The sequence below is a fragment of the Taudactylus pleione genome, unplaced genomic scaffold, assembly GCF_031769625.1.
Source record: "Taudactylus pleione unplaced genomic scaffold, aTauple2 ptg000395l, whole genome shotgun sequence".
Taxonomy (NCBI): domain Eukaryota; kingdom Metazoa; phylum Chordata; class Amphibia; order Anura; family Myobatrachidae; genus Taudactylus; species Taudactylus pleione.
The window spans coordinates 2,606,272-2,630,325 of record NW_028284796.1 but is presented as its reverse complement, the minus strand read 5'-3'; the positions used below and the strand labels follow the sequence as shown (position 1 = coordinate 2,630,325).

The 24,054-nt window shown below is 47.1% G+C and overlaps 1 protein-coding gene across 1 annotated transcript in view; it reads left to right on the top strand.

The window, feature by feature from the left end:
* Nucleotides 1-21,071, top strand: part of PLS1 (plastin 1) — a 214,874-nt gene extending 193,803 nt beyond the window's left edge. The window contains exons 14-16 of the mRNA XM_088446260.1: nt 15,134-15,257; nt 16,746-16,870; nt 20,843-21,071. Coding sequence (XP_088302386.1) covers nt 15,134-15,257; nt 16,746-16,870; nt 20,843-20,978 — 385 coding nt within the window. The 3' untranslated portion in view covers nt 20,979-21,071. The remainder of the gene's footprint in view (nt 1-15,133; nt 15,258-16,745; nt 16,871-20,842) is intronic.
* The last annotated feature ends 2,983 nt before the right edge of the window (nt 21,072-24,054 follow it).

The following is a 24,054-nucleotide window of genomic DNA, read 5'->3' as shown; positions in this document are numbered from 1 at the left end:
GGAGGGAGCCCTGTGTGGGATGTGTATAGGGGAAGAGGAGAGAGCCCTGTGTGGGATGTGTATAGAGGAAGAGGAGGGAGCCCTGTGTGGGATGTGTATAGAGGAAGAGGAGAGAGCCCTGTGTAGGATGTGTATAGAGGAAGAGGAGAGAGCCCTGTGTAGGATGTGTATAGAGGAAGAGGAGAGAGTCCTGTGTAGGATGTGTATAGGGGGAGAGGAGGAAGCCCTGTGTAGGATGTGTATAGGGGAAGAGGAGGGAGCCCTGTGTAGGATGTGTATAGGGGGAGAGGAGGAAGCCCTGTGTAGGATGTGTATAGGGGGAGAGGAGGGAGCCCTGTGTGGGATGTGTATAGGGGAAGAGGAGAGAGCCCTGTGTGGGATGTGTATAGAGGAAGAGGAGGGAGCCCTGTGTGGGATGTGTATAGAGGAAGAGGAGGGAGCCCTGTGTGGGATGTGTATAGAGGAAGAGGAGAGAGCCCTGTGTAGGATGTGTATAGAGGAAGAGGAAAGAGTCCTGTGTAGGATGTGTATAGGGGGAGAGGAGGAAGCCCTGTGTAGGATGTGTATAGGGGAAGAGGAGGGAGCCCTGTGTAGGATGTGTATAGGGGGAGAGGAGGAAGCCCTGTGTAGGATGTGTATAGGGGGAGAGGAGGGAGCCCTGTGTAGGATGTGTATAGGGGGAGAGGAGGGAGCCCTGTGTAGGATGTTTATATGGGGAGAGGAGGGAGCCCTGTGTAGGATGTGTATAGGGGGAGAGGAGGGAGCCCTGTGTAGGATGTGTATAGGGGAAGAGGATGGAGCCCTGTATAGGATGTGTATAGGGGGAGAGGAGGGAGCCCTGTGTAGGATGTGTATAGGGGGAGAGGAGGGAGCCCTGTGTAGGATGTGTATAGGGGGAGAGGAGGGAGCCCTGTGTAGGATGTGTATAGGGTGAGAGGAGGGAGCCCTGTGTAGGATGTGTATAGGGGGAGAGGAGGGAGCCTGGTGTAGGATGTGTATAGGGGGAGAGGAGGGAGCCCTGTGTGGGATGTGTATAGGGGAAGAGGAGAGAGCCCTGTGTGGGATGTGTATAGGGAAAGAGGAGGGAGCCCTGTGTGGGATGTGTATAGAGGAAGAGGAGAGAGCCTTGTGTAGGATGTGCATAGGGGAAGAGGAGGGAGCCCTGTGTGGGATGTGTATAGGGGAAGAGGAGAGAGCCCTGTGTGGGATGTGTATAGAGGAAGAGGAGAGAGCCCCGTGTAGGATGTGTATAGAGGAAGAGGAGAGAGCCCCGTGTAGGATGTGTATAGGGGAAGAGGAGAGAGCCCTGTGTGGGATGTGTATAGGGGAAGAGGAGGGAGCCCTGTGTAGGATGTGTATAGAGGAAGAGGAGAGAGCCCTGTGTAGGATGTGTATAGAGGGAGAGGAGGAAGCCCTGTGTAGGATGTGTATAGGGGGAGAGGAGGAAGCCCTGTGTAGGATGTGTATAGGGGAAGAGGAGGGAGCCCTGTGTAGGATGTGTATGGGGGAGAGGATGAAGCCCTGTGTAGGATGTGTATAGGGGGAGAGGAGGGAGCCCTGTGTAGGATGTGTATAGGGGGAGAGGATGGAGCCCTGTGTAGGATGTGTATAGGGGGAGAGGAGGAAGCCCTGTGTAGGATGTGTATAGAGGAAGAGGAGAGAGCCCTGTGTAGGATGTGTATAGGGGGAGAGGAGGGAGCCCTGTGTAGGATGTGTATAGAGGCAGAGGAGAGAGCCCTATGTAGGATGTGTATAGGGAAAGAGGAGGGAGCCCTGTGTGGGATGTGTATAGAGGAAGAGGAGAGAGCCTTGTGTAGGATGTGTATAGGGGGAGAGGAGGGAGCCCTGTGTAGGATGTGTATAGGGGGAGAGGAGGGAGCCCTGTGTAGGATGTGTATAGAGGCAGAGGAGAGAGCCCTATGTAGGATGTGTATAGGGAAAGAGGAGGGAGCCCTGTGTGGGATGTGTATAGAGGAAGAGGAGAGAGCCTTGTGTAGGATGTGTATAGGGGAAGAGGAGGGAGCCCTGTGTAGGATGTGTATAGGGGGAGAGGAGGGAGCCCTGTGTAGGATGTGTATAGGAGAAGAGGAGAGAGCCCTGTGTGGGATGTGTATAGGAGAAGAGGAGAGAGCCCTATGTGGGATGTGTATAGGGGAAGAGTAGGGAGCTCTGGGCCTGATTCAGAGCCGGATGCTATTTGCGCTCGCTCGTTCAGAAAAAGGGGCCGGATATTTTAATAGAGCGTTCGCTCTTTGCGGTCTGTTGACGCCTCTATGTCTGAGCCAGCGAACTATGTGCTCGCTATTTTGTAAAAACGTCCCCTGGCCTTTCGCATCATACGTCATCTCCGCTATTTTTTAGATTAATCGAGTACATCGAAAGGCGTATGAACTGCTCGCAGTGCTTGTGGTTGGATTTTCCTACCGCAATCATGTGAACAGTTCAGGCTAAGAGACAACTAAGTGACGTGGCCGATGACGCTGCTTTGATAATTATGCACACCCTTAAAACGCCCGTTTTGACCGTTTGGCACGCCTGCGTTCGGATCTCCACTCCCCGTTTTCAAGCACCTTCCCCTGTTACCACCCACAAACGCCTCATCCTGTCACTCAAATTAGCAGGCACTCGCTATTTTGCGAGCGCTCGATTTCCGACCGCACTGACTGGTTGGCACATGCGCATTACGACCCATACGCATGCGCAGATGTGCGAACATCGCTCAGAGCGAACGAGCGGCCGCTTACGAGCGGCTCTGAATCAGGCCCTCTGTGTGGTATGTGTATAGGGGAAGAGGAGAGAGCCCTGTGTGGGATGTGTATAGGGGAAGAGGAGAGAGCCCTGTGTGGGATGTATATAGGGGAAGAGGAGGGAGACCTGTGTAGGATGTGTATAGGGGGAGAGGAGGGAGCCCTGTGTAGGATGTGTATAGGGGGAGAGGAGGAAGCCCTGTGTAGGATGTGTATAGGGGAAGAGGAGAGAGCCCTGTGTAGGATGTGTATAGAGGAAGAGGAGAGAGCCCTGTGTGGGATGTGTATAGGGGGAGAGGAGGGAGCCCTGTGTAGGATGTGTATAGGGGGAGAGGAGGATGCCCTGTGTAGGATGTGTATAGGGGGAGAGGAGGAAGCCCTGTGTAGGATGTGTATAGAGGAAGAGGAGAGAGCCCTGTGTGGGATGTGTATAGGGGAAGAGGAGGGAGACCTGTGTAGGATGTGTATAGGGGGAGAGGAGAGAGCCCTGTGTAGGATGTGTATAGGGGAAGAGGAGGGAGCCCTGTGTAGGATGCGCATAGGGGGAGAGGAGGGAGCCCTGTGTTGGGTGTGTATAGGGGGAGAGGAGGGAGCCCTGTGTGGGATGTGTATAGGGGAAGAGGAGAGAGCCCTGTGTGGGATGTGTATAGAGGAAGAGGAGGGAGCCCTGTGTGGGATGTGTATAGAGGAAGAGGAGAGAGCCCTGTGTAGGATGTGTATAGGGGAAGAGGATGGAGCCCTGTATAGGATGTGTATAGGGGGAGAGGAGGGAGCCCTGTGTAGGATGTGTATAGGGGGAGAGGAGGGAGCCCTGTGTAGGATGTGTATAGGGGGAGAGGAGGGAGCCCTGTGTAGGATGTGTATAGGGGGAGAGGAGGGAGCCCTGTGTAGGATGTGTATAGGGGAAGAGGAGAGAGCCCTGTGTGGGATGTGTATAAGGGAAGAGGAGGGAGCCCTGTGTGGGATGTGTATAGAGGAAGAGGAGAGAGCCCTGTGTAGGATGTGTATAGAGGAAGAGGAGAGAGTCCTGTGTAGGATGTGTATAGGGGGAGAGGAGGAAGCCCAGTGTAGGATGTGTATAGGGGAAGAGGAGGGAGCCCTGTGTAGGATGTGTATAGGGGGAGAGGAGGAAGCCCTGTGTAGGATGTGTATAGGGGGAGAGGAGGGAGCCCTGTGTAGGATGTGTATAGGGGGAGAGGAGGGAGCCCTGTGTAGGATGTGTATATGGGGAGAGGAGGAAGCCCTGTGTAGGATGTGTATAGGGGGAGAGGAGGGAGCCCTGTGTAGGATGTGTATAGGGGAAGAGGATGGAGCCCTGTATAGGATGTGTATAGGGGGAGAGGAGGGAGCCCTGTGTGGGATGTGTATAGGGGGAGAGGAGGGAGCCCTGTGTGGGATGTGTATAGGGGAAGAGGAGAGAGCCCTGTGTGGGATGTGTATAGAGGAAGAGGAGGGAGCCCTGTGTGGGATGTGTATAGAGGAAGAGGAGAGAGCCCTGTGTAGGATGTGTATAGAGGAAGAGGAGAGAGCCCTGTGTAGGATGTGTATAGAGGAAGAGGAGAGAGTCCTGTGTAGGATGTGTATAGGGGGAGAGGAGGAAGCCCTGTGTAGGATGTGTATAGGGGAAGAGGAGGGAGCCCTGTGTAGGATGTGTATAGGGGGAGAGGAGGAAGCCCTGTGTAGGATGTGTATAGGGGGAGAGGAGGGAGCCCTGTGTGGGATGTGTATAGGGGAAGAGGAGAGAGCCCTGTGTGGGATGTGTATAGAGGAAGAGGAGGGAGCCCTGTGTGGGATGTGTATAGAGGAAGAGGAGGGAGCCCTGTGTGGGATGTGTATAGAGGAAGAGGAGAGAGCCCTGTGTAGGATGTGTATAGAGGAAGAGGAGAGAGTCCTGTGTAGGATGTGTATAGGGGGAGAGGAGGAAGCCCTGTGTAGGATGTGTATAGGGGAAGAGGAGGGAGCCCTGTGTAGGATGTGTATAGGGGGAGAGGAGGAAGCCCTGTGTAGGATGTGTATAGGGGGAGAGGAGGGAGCCCTGTGTAGGATGTGTATAGGGGGAGAGGAGGGAGCCCTGTGTAGGATGTTTATATGGGGAGAGGAGGGAGCCCTGTGTAGGATGTGTATAGGGGGAGAGGAGGGAGCCCTGTGTAGGATGTGTATAGGGGAAGAGGATGGAGCCCTGTATAGGATGTGTATAGGGGGAGAGGAGGGAGCCCTGTGTAGGATGTGTATAGGGGGAGAGGAGGGAGCCCTGTGTAGGATGTGTATAGGGGGAGAGGAGGGAGCCCTGTGTAGGATGTGTATAGGGTGAGAGGAGGGAGCCCTGTGTAGGATGTGTATAGGGGGAGAGGAGGGAGCCCTGTGTGGGATGTGTATAGGGGAAGAGGAGAGAGCCCTGTGTGGGATGTGTATAGGGAAAGAGGAGGGAGCCCTGTGTGGGATGTGTATAGAGGAAGAGGAGAGAGCCTTGTGTAGGATGTGCATAGGGGAAGAGGAGGGAGCCCTGTGTGGGATGTGTATAGGGGAAGAGGAGAGAGCCCTGTGTGGGATGTGTATAGAGGAAGAGGAGAGAGCCCCGTGTAGGATGTGTATAGAGGAAGAGGAGAGAGCCCCGTGTAGGATGTGTATAGGGGAAGAGGAGAGAGCCCTGTGTGGGATGTGTATAGGGGAAGAGGAGGGAGCCCTGTGTAGGATGTGTATAGAGGAAGAGGAGAGAGCCCTGTGTAGGATGTGTATAGAGGGAGAGGAGGAAGCCCTGTGTAGGATGTGTATAGGGGGAGAGGAGGAAGCCCTGTGTAGGATGTGTATAGGGGAAGAGGAGGGAGCCCTGTGTAGGATGTGTATGGGGGAGAGGATGAAGCCCTGTGTAGGATGTGTATAGGGGGAGAGGAGGGAGCCCTGTGTAGGATGTGTATAGGGGGAGAGGATGGAGCCCTGTGTAGGATGTGTATAGGGGGAGAGGAGGAAGCCCTGTGTAGGATGTGTATAGAGGAAGAGGAGAGAGCCCTGTGTAGGATGTGTATAGGGGGAGAGGAGGGAGCCCTGTGTAGGATGTGTATAGAGGCAGAGGAGAGAGCCCTATGTAGGATGTGTATAGGGAAAGAGGAGGGAGCCCTGTGTGGGATGTGTATAGAGGAAGAGGAGAGAGCCTTGTGTAGGATGTGTATAGGGGAAGAGGAGGGAGCCCTGTGTGGGATGTGTATAGGGGAAGAGGAGAGAGCCCTGTGTGGGATGTGTATAGAGGAAGAGGAGAGAGCCCCGTGTAGGATGTGTATAGAGGAAGAGGAGAGAGCCCCGTGTAGGATGTGTATAGGGGAAGAGGAGAGAGCCCTGTGTGGGATGTGTATAGGGGAAGAGGAGGGAGCCCTGTGTAGGATGTGTATAGAGGAAGAGGAGAGAGCCCTGTGTAGGATGTGTATAGAGGGAGAGGAGGAAGCCCTGTGTAGGATGTGTATAGGGGGAGAGGAGGAAGCCCTGTGTAGGATGTGTATAGGGGAAGAGGAGGGAGCCCTGTGTAGGATGTGTATGGGGGAGAGGATGAATCCCTGTGTAGGATGTGTATAGGGGGAGAGGAGGGAGCCCTGTGTAGGATGTGTATAGGGGGAGAGGATGGAGCCCTGTGTAGGATGTGTATAGGGGGAGAGGAGGAAGCCCTGTGTAGGATGTGTATAGAGGAAGAGGAGAGAGCCCTGTGTAGGATGTGTATAGGGGGAGAGGAGGGAGCCCTGTGTAGGATGTGTATAGGGGGAGAGGAGGGAGCCCTGTGTAGGATGTGTATAGGGGGAGAGGAGGGAGCCCTGTGTAGGATGTGTATAGGCGGAGAGGAGGGAGCCCTGTGTAGGATGTGTATAGGGGGAGAGGAGGGAGCCCTGTGTAGGATGTGTATAGAGGAAGAGGAGGGAGCCCTGTGTAGGATGTGTATAGGGGAAGAGGAGGGAGCCCTGTGTAGGATGTGTATAGGGGGAGAGGAGGGAGCCCTGTGTAGGATGTGTATAGGGGGAGAGGAGGGAGCCCTGTGTAGGATGTGTATAGGGGGAGAGGAGGAAGCCCTGTGTAGGATGTGTATAGGGGAAGAGGAGGGAGCCCTGTGTAGGATGTGTATAGGGGAAGAGGAGGGAGCCCTGTGTAGGATGTGTATAGGGGGAGAGGAGGGAGCCCTGTGTAGGATGTGTATAGGGGGAGAGGAGGGAGCCCTGTGGAGGATGTGTATAGGCGGAGAGGAGGGAGCCCTGTGTAGGATGTGTATAGGGGGAGAGGATGGAGCCCTGTGTAGGATGTGTATAGGGGGAGAGGAGGAAGCCCTGTGTAGGATGTGTATAGAGGAAGAGGAGAGAGCCCTGTGTAGGATGTGTATAGGGGGAGAGGAGGGAGCCCTGTGTAGGATGTGTATAGGGGGAGAGGAGGGAGCCCTGTGTAGGATGTGTATAGGGGGAGAGGAGGGAGCCCTGTGTAGGATGTGTATAGGCGGAGAGGAGGGAGCCCTGTGTAGGATGTGTATAGGGGGAGAGGAGGGAGCCCTGTGTAGGATGTGTATAGAGGAAGAGGAGGGAGCCCTGTGTAGGATGTGTATAGGGGAAGAGGAGGGAGCCCTGTGTAGGATGTGTATAGGGGGAGAGGAGGGAGCCCTGTGTAGGATGTGTATAGGGGGAGAGGAGGGAGCCCTGTGTAGGATGTGTATAGGGGGAGAGGAGGAAGCCCTGTGTAGGATGTGTATAGGGGAAGAGGAGGGAGCCCTGTGTAGGATGTGTATAGGGGAAGAGGAGGGAGCCCTTTGTAGGATGTGTATAGGGGGAGAGGAGGGAGCCCTGTGTAGGATGTGTATAGGGGGAGAGGAGGGAGCCCTGTGGAGGATGTGTATAGGCGGAGAGGAGGGAGCCCTGTGTAGGATGTCTATAGGGGGAGAGGAGGGAGCCCTGTGTAGGATGTGTATAGAGGAAGAGGAGGGAGCCCTGTGTAGGATGTGTATAGGGGGAGAGGAGGGAGCCCTGTGTAGGATGTGTATAGGGGGAGAGGAGGGAGCCCTGTGTTGGATGTGTATAGGGGGAGAGGAGGGAGCCCTGTGTAGGATGTGTATAGGGGAAGAGGAGGGAGCCCTGTGTAGGATGTGTATAGGGGAAGAGGAGGGAGCCCTGTGTAGGATGTGTATAGGGGGAGAGGAGGGAGCCCTGTGTAGGATGTGTATAGGGGAAGAGGAGGGAGCCCTGTGTAGGATGTGTATAGGGGGAGAGGAGGGAGCCCTGTGTAGGATGTGTATAGGGGGAGAGGAGGGAGCCCTGTGTAGGATGTGTATAGGGGGAGAGGAGGGAGCACTGTGTAGGATGTGTATAGGGGAAGAGGAGAGAGCACTGTGTGGGTTGTGGATGGGGGAAGGGGAGCACAGTATGGGATGTAAAAAGCCCTATGAGAGATTTAAGTGTTTTAACATAGAGAACAACATTTCCCAGCATATACAGCGTTCTGGGGATGCACCAATCCACCCGTCTATGCGCCGCTGCCACTAACCGTCTACCACCCACTGACCACTGCAATGTTTAATAGTAGCGGTGCACCCGACTCCTTCTCAGCCAGACGCAGCGCTGCTAATATACGTTACAGCGGCCAGCGCTGAAGCTGCCTTCCCTGTGCGCTCCGCCCCCTCCCTGTCTTCTGCAGTGTCTCTACTATGGCATAATGTGTATAAGAGGCTCTACTGTGGCATACCATATATAAACGGCTCTACTGTGACGTAACATGTTTAAGTGGCTCTACTGTGGTGTAACGCGTATAAGGAGTATTACTGTGTGGTGTAATCTAAATAACAGACACTATTGTGTGGTGTAATGTAAATTAGTACTATTCTGTGGCCACGCCCCTTCCCCTCAAAGCCACGCCCCTATATTATTGGCGTGCACTGTCCCTCTTTCAGATGTGGGGGGCACCAAAGGAAACTTTCCCCCTGAGCTCCACAAGGTGTAGAACCTGCCCTGCTGAGGGCATAATGTGTAAGGGGCATTACTACTGAGGGCATAATGTGTAAGGGGCATTACTACTGTGGGCATAATGTGCAAGGGGCATTACTTCTGTGGGCATAATGTGTAAGGGGCATTACAACTGAGGGCATAATGTGTAAAGGACATTACTACTGAGGGCATAATATGTAAGGGACATTACTACTGAGGGCATAATATGTAAGGGGCAATACTACTGAGGGCATAATGTGTAAGGGGCAATACTACTGAGGGCATAATGTGTAAGGGGCATTACTACTGAGGGCATAATGTGTAAGGGGCATTACTACTGTGTGGTCATAATATGTAATGGGCATTACTACTGTGGGCATAATGTGTAAAGGCATTACTACTGTGTGACGTAATCTGTAAGGGGTACTACTACTTTGTGGTCATAATGTGTAAGGGGCATTACTACTGAGGGCATAATATGTAAGGGGCATTACTACTGAGGGCATAATGTGTAAGGGGCATTACTACTGAGGGCATAATGTGTAAGGGGCATTACTACTTAGGGCATAATGTGTAAGGGGCATTACTACTGAGGGCATAATGTGTAAGGGACATTACTACTGTGTGGTCATAATATGTAATGGGCATTAGTACTGTGGGCATAATGTGTAAAGGCATTACTACTGTGTGACGTAATCTGTAAGGGGTACTACTACTGTGTGGTCATTATGTGTAAGGTTCATTACTACTGTGTAACGTAACATGTATAAGGGACATTACTATGTAGTGTAATGTGAATAAGGGGCACTACTGTGTCTCGTCATGTGAATTGGGGGTACTATAGTGTGGCCACGCCGATTCTCTACAAGACCACTCTCGCTTTTTTCAGCAGTGCCCCTGTGACGCGCACTGTCCCTGTTTACAATATGGGAGGAGGGGGGGGGCACCAATGTACTTTCTGGCACAGGGCACCAATATGTCTAGTTACGGCTCTGCCATACTAACATACTCTCACGGAAGGTGTGAGAGACTTAAGATTTTATGGGTAATCCTCCAGACCCGGGGAAGAGTGGGTGGATCTACCGCATCCGGCCCACTTCCTAATGAAGTGGGCAGGATGGGGAGATAAAACCAGGAATCGCAGGTCCATGGCAGGGTGGGGTAAAAATGAAGAGAACCACATCATTTAGCCCCACCCCTCCCCATGGACACGCGATTCGCAGCTTTATGCCGTGACAGGGGCAGTGACATAAAGAGCTCGTCCCCGAAGTGGCCATCTGCATTTCCTTTCTGGGCTTCTCCCAGAGAAGTGAAAGTAAAAGTAGGCTAGTATGGCATATGCACGCCTCCAATCTGCTTCTCATAAGGGGCAGCAACTGCAGCTTCAAATCTAAATGCTGCTGCATGTGTCTTTGCAAAGCAGATTTTTGTCTGAAAAACTGCTACAATTCCTGGCGCTGTTGGAAATGTACCGGTATAGTAAATTTAATCTAAATATAGTATAATGAAAAAGCCGGCTGCAAGTAATAGTGGTCTGGTTAGGACCACAGAGATAAATCTCTAGTGAAAGCACAAATTCAATATATATTGAATACTGCACCAGGTTTTGAGATATATTCAATTTAAACACAATATGTTTTATAAAAATCAGAAAAGCATGAAGCTTGTATAATAAATCACTAATCTGGTTTATTATAATGAAAAGAGCTCATAAAATTTAGAATGTAAGCTCTCACGAGCAGGGACCTCTTCCATGATGTGCTTCTCCTTACACTTTCATCTACTCCTTACTCCTCATAAGGTCACCTAACACGTATCTGCCAACTGCCTGCTGCTTATTGTGAGTGTTTTAATCACTATTGCAGCAATGTATATAATGTCCTTCACTGTACTGTAAGTTACTTGGTTTTTTTTTGTTCACTTATTAGTTGTATGTACTATGTAAAGCGCTGCGGATCACTTGTGGCGCCATATAAATAAAGGATAATAATAATAATAATAATAATAATAATAATAATAGTAATAAAAAAGGACAAATACTTCGCATAAAAACAACTAATAACATATCAAGAATTTTGAAAATATTGAAAGTGAAACACTTGTTTCTTAGTATAATGTGAATCCAAGCCACATAGACAGTATGCTATTTTGTTGCACTATAAAGGCTGATCTATTTTTGTCTGTCACAGATGACCTAAATCAGGCCCTTAATTTTAATGTTCCTTTTACATTCAGAATTTTCTGCATTTTCAACTAAAGCAGCTAGAGGGCACTGCAGGCTGGTAAACTATAGTTATACTGCCTTCCAAGTCATGTAAACTCTAATTAAAATAAAAATAGCCAATTCTGTGTTAAAGGGGATAAAAACATTTTTTAATGTGGACGAATGACAGAACTGAAATGTGGACTATGGTAACTTTTTATAAATTATCTATGTTGGAATACAATTGTATTGTTTACAAAATAATTACAGTTGTACATTTTTAAACATTTGCACATTCTGAAAATTCTACTCTCAAGCAATTGCGTCATACAGTGTGGATGTTTAAAGAGCAAGTAAAGCCACACACACACACACACGCACGCACGCACGCACGCACGCACGCACGCACGCACACACACACACACACACACCTATCTGTCTGTCTGTCTGTCTATCTATCACAGGCTGTACATTGATAAGACAAATAATATAAAAGTAAAAACTGAAGTATTAATACATAGATAGTAGTACCCTGATGAGTATTAGATACCATTAGTACATTAAGGATCATCTACAAAATGTAAAATGGGCCCGGAATGCTGCATTTGTGGAGTTTCCTCTTCAAAACCATAACATTTGTGGGGTTGCAGCTATTTCTGATAGGACTATTTCAACTATGGGTTAAGTACATTTGTGCGTCTCAGTTTCCTCCAATGGGCAACAAAGAGATTTTATTTTGCAGGACAAGAAATTATATAAGAATAGAGCGATGGAGGGTGCATTTATGGTGACTTCCCTTGGTTTGCTGGTAGCTACAGTACATTCCTTTCCATGCAAAATTACTTGCAGAGGATATGATACTAAGACATCGCTCAAAACTTTCACCATACCTCTGAACATCGGAGGTCTAGAAAACGGGACGGGGCACAGTTGCATGTAAAAGGGGGACATGGACACGCCACCACTGACCGATTTTTCTTTTTATATCACATTTGGTTTATGCCATACACTGTCAAGACACTTGTGCAGCAGTGCAAGAACAACCAAAGCCCACCCCACACACACCCCACGCGCAAATCGTCCTACAAAATCAGGACTGTCCCACCACTATCAGGACGTTTGGGAGTTATCCTTTTCATTGGTTTTGAAACGAGGGAGGTGGAGAAAGCTGTAAAATTATACTGCCAGAGTCTGCTGCAAACAAGCAAAATCAGCACATTACCTAAAGAATATTTTAATAATTTAAAATAATTTGGATTATCTACACAAATGTTTGCTGTTAAACAAATAAATAAAAACTACATAGTATTTTGTTTTTGTTTGTTTTTGAAAAATGTTTTTAACACACCATATAATCCAATTATATTACATCATTGCCTCTTCCTGCCTCTTTACATAACTTCTCTTCCACACAAGCTGAATTCAAATAGAGCACAGTGCAACTGTAGTATAACCATAATATAGACCATAGCCTAATTTAAGGCATAAACCATAGAGCATTAGCTTCATTAACGGATACTTTCAGTGCACAAATACATGGGGATGCTGTTGGGTTGTTGTGTGCCGAGTTACTTTTTTTTCATTAGTCATATATACTGTATTTTATATACTGCACAATTAAGCATAAGTGTTGAACTGGAGATATTGTAAATAGATAAAAATAGGTTGGAAATTCCTGACTGAGCCTCTTCTAAAGACACACATATACTACCCGATTAAACAGAGCGATTGAACGATAATGACATCATTATCGTTCAATCGTTTGTTAATTGGGCACAAATCGGGCAGCTTAATGTCAAAAACGACCAGCGATGCGTGTTCCCGCTGCTCGTTTTTTACATCTATCATCGCCCGAACATGCTGGTCAATCTGCCGATAACGACAGATTGGCCATGTTCGGGGATAAGGGAGGGTGTCTACACTGAACGACTGATCGTTCAATATAGGCACAACAAAGACTGTGAAACGACTGCACGATTATAATGTCATAATCGTGCAGTCGTTTCACAGTCTGCTAGTGGATGTGCCCCTTTAAACAGAGCCGTAACTAGACTTTTTGGTGCCCTGTGCCAGAGAAAGCTTTGGCACCCCCCCTCCATTTTTTAAATAGGGACATAAGATAATGCACCTGAAAAATGGCCATGGCTTCATGGGGGAGAGCCAGGGAAGAGATAGGGGAGGCCAGGATATGATGGGGATATAATAAGAGGAAGCTACAAGTGAGAATGATAATAAACAGTAAAATTGACAGGCCCAAACAGCACCCCCTGCCCTGCGGTGCCCTGTGCCATGGCACTGGTCGCACTACCCTGGTTACGGCCCTGCCTTTAAACTGTGACTGTGCCTGGACTGTCATTACATCTCTGGATTCCCTCACCATTTGGGAATAAAGGACTATGAGGCAGATAAAAGTTATGTCTGCACTGTATGCCTTTCTGTAAGATCATCGTAACTGAATCTAAATATGATCTTTGTTTTCTTAACTTTTTAAGCTGTCTGATGTCATTGGTTTCTGACAGAGGACATTGCCAGACTACTTGGCATAAAATAATTGCCTTACACTGTAAACAAACTATACAGATGGTCACTTCTGTTTTGTGCATTTCACTGCTATCCATATGGTCAGTGTGATCTCCTGCTTGCATAGTAAATGAGCCCTTATCTTCCACTCCACTCTTTGCACTAGTTTCCTAATCTTGATTATCCTATGGGCCATCTGCCCCCCAAACTAATTCTGTGCCTAGACAGTAACTAGTTGGGTGACCAGTCCATTCAGTACTCCAGGACACTTGATTATTTTTACACCTCAAGTTTTATTAATGGTCTTACCACTACTCAAAACATTCACTTGAGCCTTTTGTATCACAATATTGTTGTTGTTGTATAAATAAGGAATAATAATATAATTAGTAATTATTGTAGGTCATTGACTTGTCTCATATGATCTTGGAATGTGTTATTGTCTTAAGTGGCCCATACACGGTGCAATTTTTTGCACGATGTGGCCGATTTCGATCGTTCGTAAAGATCAATCATGCACATCGTGTGTTGTTTTTGTCTGTTTACGATGCCGATGCGCATCCCCGCCGTCGTATACAGTAGCTGGATCGTAAATCTTACGGAAAAACCATAAGATTGTGATCTATCGTGTAGAATGTGATACATATGCATATTGGGATTGTATGTACAATCGTGTACACCATTTGACCACATTTTATTGAGAATTTAAAGGAAAGAATCTCAAGGGAAATCGTACAACACATCGTTACGTTTCTGAATCGCACCGTGTTTGGCCGGCTTTAGATTTCAATTAAAGCATAAAGATTTAATCTGATAGATGATTATCTGGTATAGTGGAGGGTGTGATCAGAAGATAGCTGCTATCGGAATCGGTATTTAATGCCGGCGGTTAAATAGCCGCCGGATCAAATACTGACAGCGGAACACCGACGGACCTAATTCCCAAGTGGGGCTGGTAAGTATCCTAATCCTCCCCTCTCCCCTCCTAACCCTCCCTTAGTGGTGCCTAACCCTAACCTCCCCCCCTAGTGCCTAACCCTAAGCTCCCCCTGTTTGTGCCTAAACCTAGCCCCCCCTCCCGCACCCTAAACCTAACTCTCTCGGGGGTGCCTAACCCTAAGTTCTCCCGGGGGTCCCTAAACTTAACCCTCCCCACCCCGCGGCTACACGCTAAGACACCTGGCTTACCTTCGGTATGCCAGGTGTCGGGATTTTGTAGTGGGGCTAATGATAGGCGTCGGGATTTCAACGCCTATCTTAGTCCCCTGTTGGGCTGTCAGTGGCGGGATATCGGTGGGTGGGATAGTCGGTATCCTGATTGTATGCCCTGCTATCAGTCTGTGTACGTGGTTATCTTACAACCAGTGTAAGCCAGAGGTGACTGGCCCAAAGCTTGATTTCGAAAGGGTAGATGTACTAAGCCATGGAGAGAGATAAAGTGGCAACTAATCAGCACCTATCATTTTACAGGCTGTGTTTAAAAAATTTAATTTAGGAGCTGATTGGTTGGTACTTTCTCTCTCTCTAATGCTTATTACACCCACCCTTAAAGATCCAATCTGGAGGCCCTCATTTATGGTCTAATGTAACAGTTATCCTTCATATTGTTGCTTGTGTTGAACAGCAGGACCAGCCCATGTAAGGCCAGGTATAGATCTATGCAGTGTGTTTAATTGTTGTCCTCATATCATGTCTTACTTACCTTAAAATCTGTTCTGAACTAGGTACACATTAAATGTGTTATCTGACCTTGGAGAGGGGGAAAAGATTGATGACAGAACTATCATAAAGTGGGTAAATGAGACTCTCAGTAACGCAAACAAGAGCACATCCATCACCAGCTTCAAGGTAATCAGTGTTTTGTTGGTAGTAATAAATCAGATAGTATCTTTTCACTGTATGTCATTTTAATTGTATTATGGTTCTTTATCATTGAAGTCCGTTCCTCCTTTCTTTGACCAGACTCACCATCATAAACATTTATAAAGAGTTCAATTCACCTCATACTAAACTGGCATAGACAATACAGTATTTACCCAGTCTACTATTTACTTATTTGATCTGCAGGGGCACTGAGAAAGGGCGGTTGGCGGGTATAAAGTGTGTTTTTAAATTATTTATCAATATGTTTATGGACTGTACTTATTTCTTGTATTCCATGTTATATAAATACATAGATATAAATCATCTTTGACAAAACAATTTTCAGGGACGCTTCAGGTGTCTAAACAAGAAAGTGGTACAGTACTAAAAACAGATATATTACACGCACACACTATAATGCACATACATCGAGTAGGGTTAAATCAGATATTTATCTTCAGGTATCTTTTTTATCTTGCAGATGTTACCCTGCAGTATATTGCTTCACCTTTCTGACATATATTACTAGGGGATGCGGTCAAAATGCCGATGGCCTGGAAGCCGTCTGACTAAATCCCCGCGTCTAAAGACAGGCGTCGAAATCCCGACGCCCGTCTAGATCCCGACACCGGAATCTAGACAGACGGCTTCCCGAACTAAGGTAATACCAGTGTTGGTGGCTAACAGAAGTGCAACCATGTCCACTGCACATAGCAGAACCTAAGGATGATAGTACAATTTACTTAACTTTATAATTTTTGCTGATTATCTCAATAAAACATTTTTGGTTATGTAGTGCTAGGAAAATAATGATGAGACTCTAGGGCACAGTGATTTAAGAAAGTTTGGGAACTACTTCCCTAGGAGGTTTTAATTTGTCTCTGCATAGTGGTTTAAATTTCTGTCTCATAGTACTGGGGGCTCCTGAAAAATCGGGAGCCTCCCGCAACTTCCGGGAGAGTAGGCATATATGCTGTGGACTCGAGTATTCATAAACTAAGTATTAATGAATCAGCTAGAAGACTGCTACAGTTTGCACATGCCACATTCATTTGTACTTTTTACATTTGTTACTAACATATGATTTGTTTATGTTTGTACCTTGTAGAGGTTGTGTTGTCTTTTTTCACTAGAGATTCAGTGAAACATATAAATTGACCAGTGCTGGCCAAATGTTTGCATATAACTGCATTACTATTTTATTCACCTCCCATTTTCACTTGTCCATAGTTCATTAATGTTTAAGATACAATTATGTATCCTTTATTACATAATATATTAGGTAATGGTTTTATATAGCAGAGAATCAATTAATATGAGGAAAAAAAAGGGAAAACCTAAACAATCATTATTTACAGTTCAGTAAATAACAGTAACATAACACTTAAAAGAAGCCCATTAAAGACAGTTTCCGTCCAAGTGTGACTATAAAACATGTTAATACTTAATGTTGTGTTAACATTTTGCTTTCAGGATAAGTCCATTAGCACAAGTCTGCCTGTGCTCGACTTAATTGATGCTATTGCACCTAAAGCTGTCAATGCCGATATGGTAAAAAGAGGAAATATTTCAGAAGCAGACAAACTGAACAATGCAAAGTAAGTGTCTTTATTTATTTATTCATTGCCGAGTTGAGTAACACATGACAAAATGATCACTGGAGGAGTGTGAAAGACCAGGCTGACTTTTAACTTCTTTACACCATACTTGAAAAACATGCAGTACAGTACGTACTTAACCAGTAATGTTCAGGGGTGATTCCAGCGTGTATGATGCCTGAGGACAATTACCGTATGTAAATGGCATACTGCAGTCACCTTCTATATATAAGTCCCAATGGCACATTGAGGGTTCTTTAGAGACTGTCCCCCTGTCCCATGCAGTGGTACGATTGTTGTATTTAAGATATAGAATTTTTTGCATTATTTGGGAGTCGCCTTGTGTGTCCCTAGACTGCCCAGGACCATTGCGTATGTACTGCCTGTACCCCACTAATGGCAGTCCTGCGTGTGGGGATTGTTTTCTTGGCACACAATAGACCCTTTAACGCCAAATGAGCATTGCATTAATCCCACATTCTACCTGAACATTGTTGTTGACCATGTGTAATCCTCTACAGCAGCGTTTATCAACTGCTGTGCTGCGGCAAACTAGTGTGCCATGAGCGAGTGTTAGGTGTGCCGTGCGGTCAGGTCTGCCGGTCAGATCCACCATACTGTGGACCAGGCAGCGCTGAGCTCTTCAGGGAGTCTCAGGCATGCCTGGGCCGTGACCTATGCAAACGCTGCGGCGTGACATCACAGGTCATGCATGCCGCGTTTCCAGCCCGCCCGCCAGCCCCGCGGCCCCTGTAGCATCTAGAGATGCTTTGCATGAAGAGGAAATATAACCTACCCGCGGCCACCTGCTCCACCAGCCAGCATGTCTGCCCACCAGCCCCGTGCGCACCCGCATCAACAGTCAGACTCCCAACAGCCAGCCTGCCTGCCCGCCCATCTGCATGCTGCTGACAGCTCTGCTGATGAGGAACAGATAGGGGCAGAAATTTTTTTATTTATTTTTCATGTGGCAGCCAGTATAATTTGTTTTTTGGGGGGAGCAATGTTTTTTTTTTCTTTGGGGGCCAGTCAATGGTTTTATTTTTTGTGTGGAGCAATGTTGTTTTTATTTCTTCTGCGTGGCCAGCAATGTGTTTTTTTTTTTTTTCTGTGGGAGCCAATGTTATTTTTTTCTGTGGGGGCCAATGTATGTGCGTTTTATTCCTGTGAGGGCCAATGTATGTGCGTTTTATTCCTGTGAGGGCCAATGTATGTGTGTTTTATTTCTCTGGGGGGCCAATATATGTGCATTTTATTCCTGTGGAGCCAATGTGTGTGTTTTTTTAATGTGGGAGCCAATATGTTTGTTTTTTCATAGGTCACACACGCCGCATCACCGGATGGTGTGCCTTGGCAATTTTAAAATCTTACGTAGTGTGCCTTAAGTTGAATTCGGTTGCCAGCTCTCTATCCAATATAGCACATTTGGTATGTGCTGGAGCAGAAGATTTGCAGCATGTATGTGCATCTGACAAATCTGTCAGCATGGACCAGAATATTTAAGGAATGTTTCCAGCACTTTGTTCAATCCTTCCAACAATCTGTTCTACTAGTGATGGAGGAGGGGGGTGTCATACCCACTACTAGAACGGGAAACCTAATAAAGTGGCCAATGGGTGCATGTATAATGTATATACATACAGTCTGTATGTACGTATTTATGTATGTAGGCATGCAGAGCTGGTCAATACAACCTAAAATGTATCAAAGTTTCCAACCGGGAATCCATAATAAACTAAGGAGAAGAGGAGGATGATGGAAAGCAGAGCAGTGGAAGAAGGGGGACTATGCAGAATCATATTTGTGGCAGGGAAGAGTATCTCTGCACTCACAGGCTGCACTCTAATGCTGCCCATCCACTAGCAGACATGAAAACGACTGCACGATTACGACAGTGTAATCGTGCAGTCGTTTGTCAGTCAGTGATGTGCCTACACTGAACGAGCAGTCGTTCAGTACAGGCCCATCCATCATCTGTAAACATGCTGGTCGTCAGGTTGACTAGCATGTTTGCACTATGATAGATGTCTAAATGAGCAGTCGGCACACGCATCGCCGGTCGTTTTAGACATTTTTGCAAACGATTTGCCAATGATTTATGAACGATTAAACGATAACGTTCATTTAAATCGTCTAGTGGATGGGCAGCTTTACCCTCACTTCTCCTCACACCTCGTCTTTCCAGCTCACATCCTTCCGGGCGGGGGAATTACCTGTTGAGGTAACCAATTGGATCCCTCTCAGTGCACAATGCGCAGAAAAGCTCATAGGCTTCTATTAGGCAACGTGGCCTGCTGGGTCCAAGCTCCGGAATGTATCGCATTCCAGAGATCGGTGCATATGGAAAATATGTCCAAACCACGAAAATCCAATTTTCGCAGTTTTGACCACATGTTTACCTTTCATGAATCCTGCCCTTGCTGTTTATTTATAAATGTCTAAAAAGCCCTATTTTGTGCAAAACTGGCTGTTTTTTTCGAGACATTTTTTTTTCTCTTATTTCTCAGAAGCTGTGTGGGGGTGTCTGAGTGATTGGGGAGAGCTGTGTGTGTGCATGGGGAGGGATCTGTGTGGGGGGCGTCTGAGTGATTGGGGAGAGGTGTGTGTGTGCGTGGGGAGGGATCTGTGTGGGGGGCGTCTCAGTGATTGGGGAGAGCTGTGTGTGTGCGTGGGGAGGGATCTGTGTGGAGGAATCTGAGTGATTGGGGAGAGCTGTGTGTGCGTGGGGAGGGATCTGTGTGGGGGGTGTCTGTGATTGGGGAGAGCTGTGTGCGTGGGGAGGGATCTGTGTGGGGGGTGTCTGAGTGATTGGGGAGAGCTGTGTGTGCGTGGGGAGGGATCTGTGTGGGGAGCATCTGAGTGATTGAGGAGAGCTGTGTGTGTGCGTGGGGAGGGATCTGTGTGGGGGGCGTCTGAGTGATTGGGGAGAGCTGTGTGTGCGTGGGGAGGGATCTGTGTGGGGGGCGTCTGAGTGATTGGGGAGAGCTGTGTGTGTGCGTGGGGAGGGATCTGTGTGGGGAGCATCTGAGTGATTGAGGAGAGCTGTGTGTGTGCGTGGGGAGGGATCTGTGTGGGGGGCGTCTGAGTGATTGGGGAGAGCTGTGTGTGCGTGGGGAGGGATCTGTGTGGGGGGCGTCTGAGTGATTGGGGAGAGCTGTGTGTGTGCGTGGGGAGGGATCTGTGTGGGGGTGTCTTAGTGATTGAGGAGAGCTGTGTGTGTGTGGGGAGGGATCTGTGTGTGGGAGGCGTCTGAGTGATTGGGGAGAGCTGTGTGTGTCTGTGAGCGGGGGAGCTGAGTTAAGGGGGAGAGAGCTGTATCGGTATCTGAGTGAGTGGGAGAGCTATAATTGTGGGAAGATCTGAGCGAAGGATATATATACTGCATGTACTTATATATACATTAATATGAGGCCCCAAGGTGGCATATTTATTAATTTTTGGGCCCTAGTCCCGATAATTATAATTTCTTATTGCCACTATTCGCACATGGTTGTGTATATATATGCACCATATTTATTTTCTTATTTTGGGGTGGGGGGGGGGGGACATGACAAACTCTAACTTGCGTCCAGGCGACTGTGATTAACTTACGCCAATTTTTACAAGCAGCATTTTGTTTACAGTATAACTGGCAAGCATAAGGTTATAATATATTTGTAATACAATGTAAAGTAAACAAGATCTCAGTGCTAGACTTCTGAAAGCACTTTCATGATGACAAATCTTTTCTTGCCTTGTGGCAAAGCTTTCTGTTGTGCAAAACGTGCTTTTGAGACCCACCTTCATGTTCACAATGACCATTCATATCAGATGCACAGATGAGTCCTGAGCCTGCTGTTGTATAACTACTGTACATGCAATTCTGACAATATGAGTGTGACAGGTTGGCCACCAGTGATCTACAGCATACATACTATAATGCTGCTAACACAACATGCCTAAGTTGTAACATTTCCTTTAATTTGTTTACAGGTATGCCATTTCCATTGCCAGAAAGATCGGAGCCCGGATATACGCCCTGCCTGACGACTTGGTAGAAGTGAAACCAAAAATGGTTATGACAGTATTTGCTTGTCTCATGGGGAGAGGACTGAACAAGCTAAAATAATGCAGACATCTTTCTCCTTCATGTTTTATTGCCATTTTAGTATGCAGAGTCCCTCATTAGGGAACAGAACTGTGCTGCCCATCCAATCTAAAATACAACAACAATTATAAAATGTGTATGTTATGATGGAAATGAAATAACTTTTCATTCTTGTGAAAAAAAAGTAATATTGTTGAATAATCTGTGTTTATTATACTATGATTTGTCATAATCTCTGTGTTATATATGGAAATGAAATAGACTTGTCGAAGTTTGTCACATGCTTCCTTTGTGCCAGACACACTCCCCAACCAGTTGCCAATGTGGCATTATTGTGTATTGGATCTTTTTCTCTAGTACAGCACAGAATGGAAAGCCCCTGGGGTGTATCTCTTTTTTGTGGACAAGCAAAAAAAAAAACCCTAACTCCAGGGCCAGATTAAGGTTTGTGGGGGCCCCAAGGCAACTAATTTGTGAGTGCCCATACCAATAACTGTCACTGTGATATACTGCTGATGTTATAAAAAGTATCATGTGTAAATACTCCCAGCACCGCAAAAATTTGTTGAATACACTGTAGTGCCCCCAGCTCACATTGTGCCACACAGAACCCCCAGTTCACATTATGCCACAGTGACACTCATTCTGGTGATGTAGCTCTGTGTGGCCCACACACCCTCATGTCCAGGGGCCCCTGGGCAACTGCCCCAGCTTCTCTGTTGTTAATCTGGCACTGAATAACTCAATTAAATTGATTGATGGTGAATGTTAACTATTTTCCTCCCTTAACCTCTGTAGATATACGTATAATACCACTGTGCTGCAGCCATCCCTTCAAGGTGTGGAGTAGGGTTGTTTCTGACCGTAGACTGAGCCAGCAAGAGAGTAAGGCTGGATACACACTTGGCCGATATCGGCGCGATTTGCTGTATCGGCATGACAAATTGTGCATATTGGCTAGTGTGTACGCACTATTGCGCGCTCCCGCTGGTCATATGCGATGTGTTCGGTCGGCCGCACTGCACTGAAAATCAGAAGATATCACATGCGATTAGGTACCAATCGTGTAGTGTGTACGGCCAACCGGACGACCAGACGATATGTTGGTCCGATTTGGCCAAATTTGACGTCATATGTTGCCAGTGATCGTAGTAGTGTGTATGGGAGCAGCGATAAATAGTATATGATGAAACAAAACAATATATAATTCGGTCGTATGCGGTAGTGGACTGTGTACGCACAATATTGTATGTTCTGGCCTTAAGGGAAATTGGACGTAAAATCGCATTGTGTGTATCCACCTGTGGCGGCTCCAGAGGTGGGGCTGCAGCACAGTCCAAAATTCAAATAGGGGAGTCACACCAACTGCCAGTGACTCCCAACTGCCAATGTCTGGCATCATTTGGAAGGGCAGTTAGTGTGGGCTCCCCTATTGCCTCCACTGGTACCCACCCTAATTCACTAGGAGAGTGGTGGCTAAAGGAGTATCTGATTGGAAATATGTTCCATACAGCAGGTAATACACAAGGAGTCTTAGAGGCGAGAGTGGAAGTGGAAGCCAGTGAGAAGTATAGACACAACTCAGTTTTGAGAGTCAAAAAGGGTGGGAAGGAGTGTGTAAGGAGACAAGGTCAGAGTTGTAAAGGGGTGGAGCTCTCTATATATAAATATATATGTATATACTCATACCTCCCAACTGCCCCGCATCTAGTGGGACAGTCCCGTTTTTTCTGGGACTGTCCCGCTGTCCCACCCGCTGCGTACACACGGCATCTGTGCACTTGTGTACGCAGAGCCTCGGGGCTGCCCAGCATCTCAAAGAGTGCTGGGCACACCCCCAAAGTGACGTAAACGGGGGAACCTGGGGGGCTCATTTTTCATAAGCTCCATATGTATGTATACTAGCAGAGCCTACCGGTCGTTGCTGATTATCCATTTTATTCAATGATGCAGAGTAATTTTTTCTTTCAATGCTACTGAATTGACAATTAAAGTATTATGGAATGGGGACTCTCTCACCTGGTTGTCAATGAGATCAGTCAGTCTGCCTGCTTAGAGCCGTGCAGGCAGTGTGGTGGCCACCCCTTCCCTCTCCTTCAGTCCTCTCCTGCACTGGGGTGCTCCTATCAGGCCCCCCCCCCCCAGATTACACGCGGGAGCTGATGCTGGAAGAAGCCCAGTAAATTATCTCTGTAATAGCTTCCCGAGGAGGAGAAAGGATTGGTGCGTGTAATTAGTTTAATTAAAGGGGGATGCATCAATCATTTGAGAGAGATAAGTTACCCATAGCAACCAATCAGCTTCTTGCTTTCATATATCTTGCACAGAATATAAAAGTTATAGTTAGAAGCTCATTGGTATGGGCAACTTTTCCACTTTAAGGTTTGATATACTGTATCTCCTCCTTAGGGATTAAGTTAAATATACTTTATAATTCCACTATTACTGTATGTTCAAAAAATTATTATTTATTTTTTAGGCTAAAAAGTAGACAATAAATGAAAGCAAGACAGATGACCTGGGCACATGTTTGGCTACAATGCAGCACAATGCATACCGTAACTAAGTATGTAGTTATCCTCCATAGCTGGAGCATAACTGAGTTGAGAGATTCTTTGTTTATATCACTGCTTTCACAATTTATGAATCCCCATTTTATCTATCATTTATGTATTTATAGTCCAATTTCCAGCAAATAAATTACTGTTTGAACATCATTGTGCTACTAGTGAAAAAGAACAAGCATAAGAATTAGCACTTTCTAGTACATTAAGTAAAAACAATGAATGTGAATAAGTAAAGTACACTCCGCCATGATGTCCCACTGAGACCTCAACCACTCCATTAGGCATCCCAGACCAATTGCCAACCCCCCATCCAGCGGAAGGCCCAGAACAGCATCCCCAGGTCATACTTCTGCCCAGCATTCCTGGGTCAAAGTTCTTCCCAACGTACACCAACGGGAAGTCCGACCAGGACCTCAACTCTCTAGTATGTCTTCTTGGATCCAATGTTACCTATAGTTTATACCCAAATCCATCCAGTGGAAGGCTCCGAACACGTTCCCTGGGTCAAAGTTCTGCCCAGTGTACACCAA